The 1,514-nt window shown below is 57.4% G+C and overlaps 1 protein-coding gene across 1 annotated transcript; it reads left to right on the top strand.

The window, feature by feature from the left end:
* Positions 1-198: 198 nt before the first annotated feature.
* On the top strand, positions 199-1,124 carry LOC117940881 (pleckstrin homology domain-containing family O member 1-A-like; the record flags this gene model as incomplete). Its single annotated transcript, XM_034866002.1, has 1 exon — positions 199-1,124. A coding segment is annotated over one exon (786 nt), but the record flags the coding sequence as incomplete, so codon positions are not given.
* Between the last annotated feature and the right edge of the window lie 390 nt (positions 1,125-1,514).

Genomic DNA, 1,514 nt, shown 5'->3' on the forward strand with positions numbered 1-1,514 from the left:
TGGATCTGAAGTCTCTTTATATAGACCTTAGTGGTCCCCTAATCCTGTATCTGAAGTCTCTTTATATAGACCTTAGTGTTCCCCTAATCCTGTATCTGAAGTCTCTTTATATAGACCTTAGTGGTCCCTGATACTGGATCTGAAGTCTCTTTATATAGACCTTAGTGGTCCCTAATACTGTACCTGTACTGGACCTGATTCTTCTTCTCCTCCTGCAGCAGGTCGCCTGGATCCCCGAGGAGTCGGAGCAGCGACTCTCCTCGCCTCCGGGGGAAGGACTCCCCCCGCCCCCCCCGCCTGAGGGGTCGCGAGTCTCCTCGATCCAAAGCCAAGAGGAATCGCTCCAAAGGGACGGACTCGCCTCGCTCCAGAGGATCCCATTCGCCCGCCGCCAAAACCACCGACTCCCCTCGCCTGAAGGACTCGCCGCGGACGAAAACCTCAGACGCACGTTCTCCAAAACCCAAGACCGCGTCGTGTAGCGGCTCCTGTCCCAAGGACGACGACTCTGCCGCGCCGAAGGCGCCCGAATCAGCGGCGGGCGCCGGAGGACGCGACTCGTCCCCGGTTGAAGACGCCGAGTCCCGACGAGGACTCGCCGACTCGCCGCGTCCAAATCAGAACTCGCCGAGCGTTTCCGGGTCCTTCGAGCCGTCACAGCCCAGAACCCCCGACAACACTCGGCCCGGGACGCCGCCGGCCTCGCCGCCCACCACGCCAGAGTCGGACCTGCGGCGGCGGCGAGAGGAGGCGGAGCGCCTCCTGGAGGAGGCCGTGTCCTCGTGGAAGGAGGCGCAGGAAGTCCTGCAGGAAGTGAAGGAGCTGCAGAGCCAGACGCTGCGGCGGCAGCGCCGGAGAACCTACGAGAAGATGGCGTCGACCGCGGCGGCGGGGTCGCCCACGGCAACCGCGGCGGCAGCGGCAGACGAGGACGACGCCCCGAACTCTGCAACATCCCCCGAAGACGAGTCCGAGACGCCGTGACGACGGCGACTTTCTTTCTTACTGTTCCTTCAGTTGAAGTCTCGAAGGACCTTTTTCAGCATGACAACCAGCAAAAAAATGAAAACACTGACCGAATTTGCATAATTTTGGGGTGATTTTTAAATATTTTGCATCTTTTAGTCTGGCGGGGGGGGGTTGGGGGGGTCACGTGAACACTTGAACACCAGCGACTCACTTCTTTACGAGACGTTTTAATGACTTTTTCTTAAAAATGTTCCTCAGATTGAATTATCTCAGTGGAAGTTTTTCATGTGAAATGTCTTCGTTATTAACTAGATGATTTTTGGGCTTTCCCGCCTTTATTTTGATAGGACAGCTGGGTGAGAAAGGGGCGGGGTTGGGGGGGAGGGGGGGGGGGGCATGCAGGAAATGGTCCCAGGTCAGAATCAAACCCTGGACCTCCCTGTGCATGTGCGCCCACTCTCCCACTGAACCAACCCGGGTACATGAATTACGTGTGTGCGTATACTGTACTACACACACACACATTCACACACACACACACACAC

This window comes from Etheostoma cragini, unplaced genomic scaffold (assembly GCF_013103735.1).
Source record: "Etheostoma cragini isolate CJK2018 unplaced genomic scaffold, CSU_Ecrag_1.0 ScbMSFa_3619, whole genome shotgun sequence".
Lineage (NCBI taxonomy): Eukaryota > Metazoa > Chordata > Actinopteri > Perciformes > Percidae > Etheostoma > Etheostoma cragini.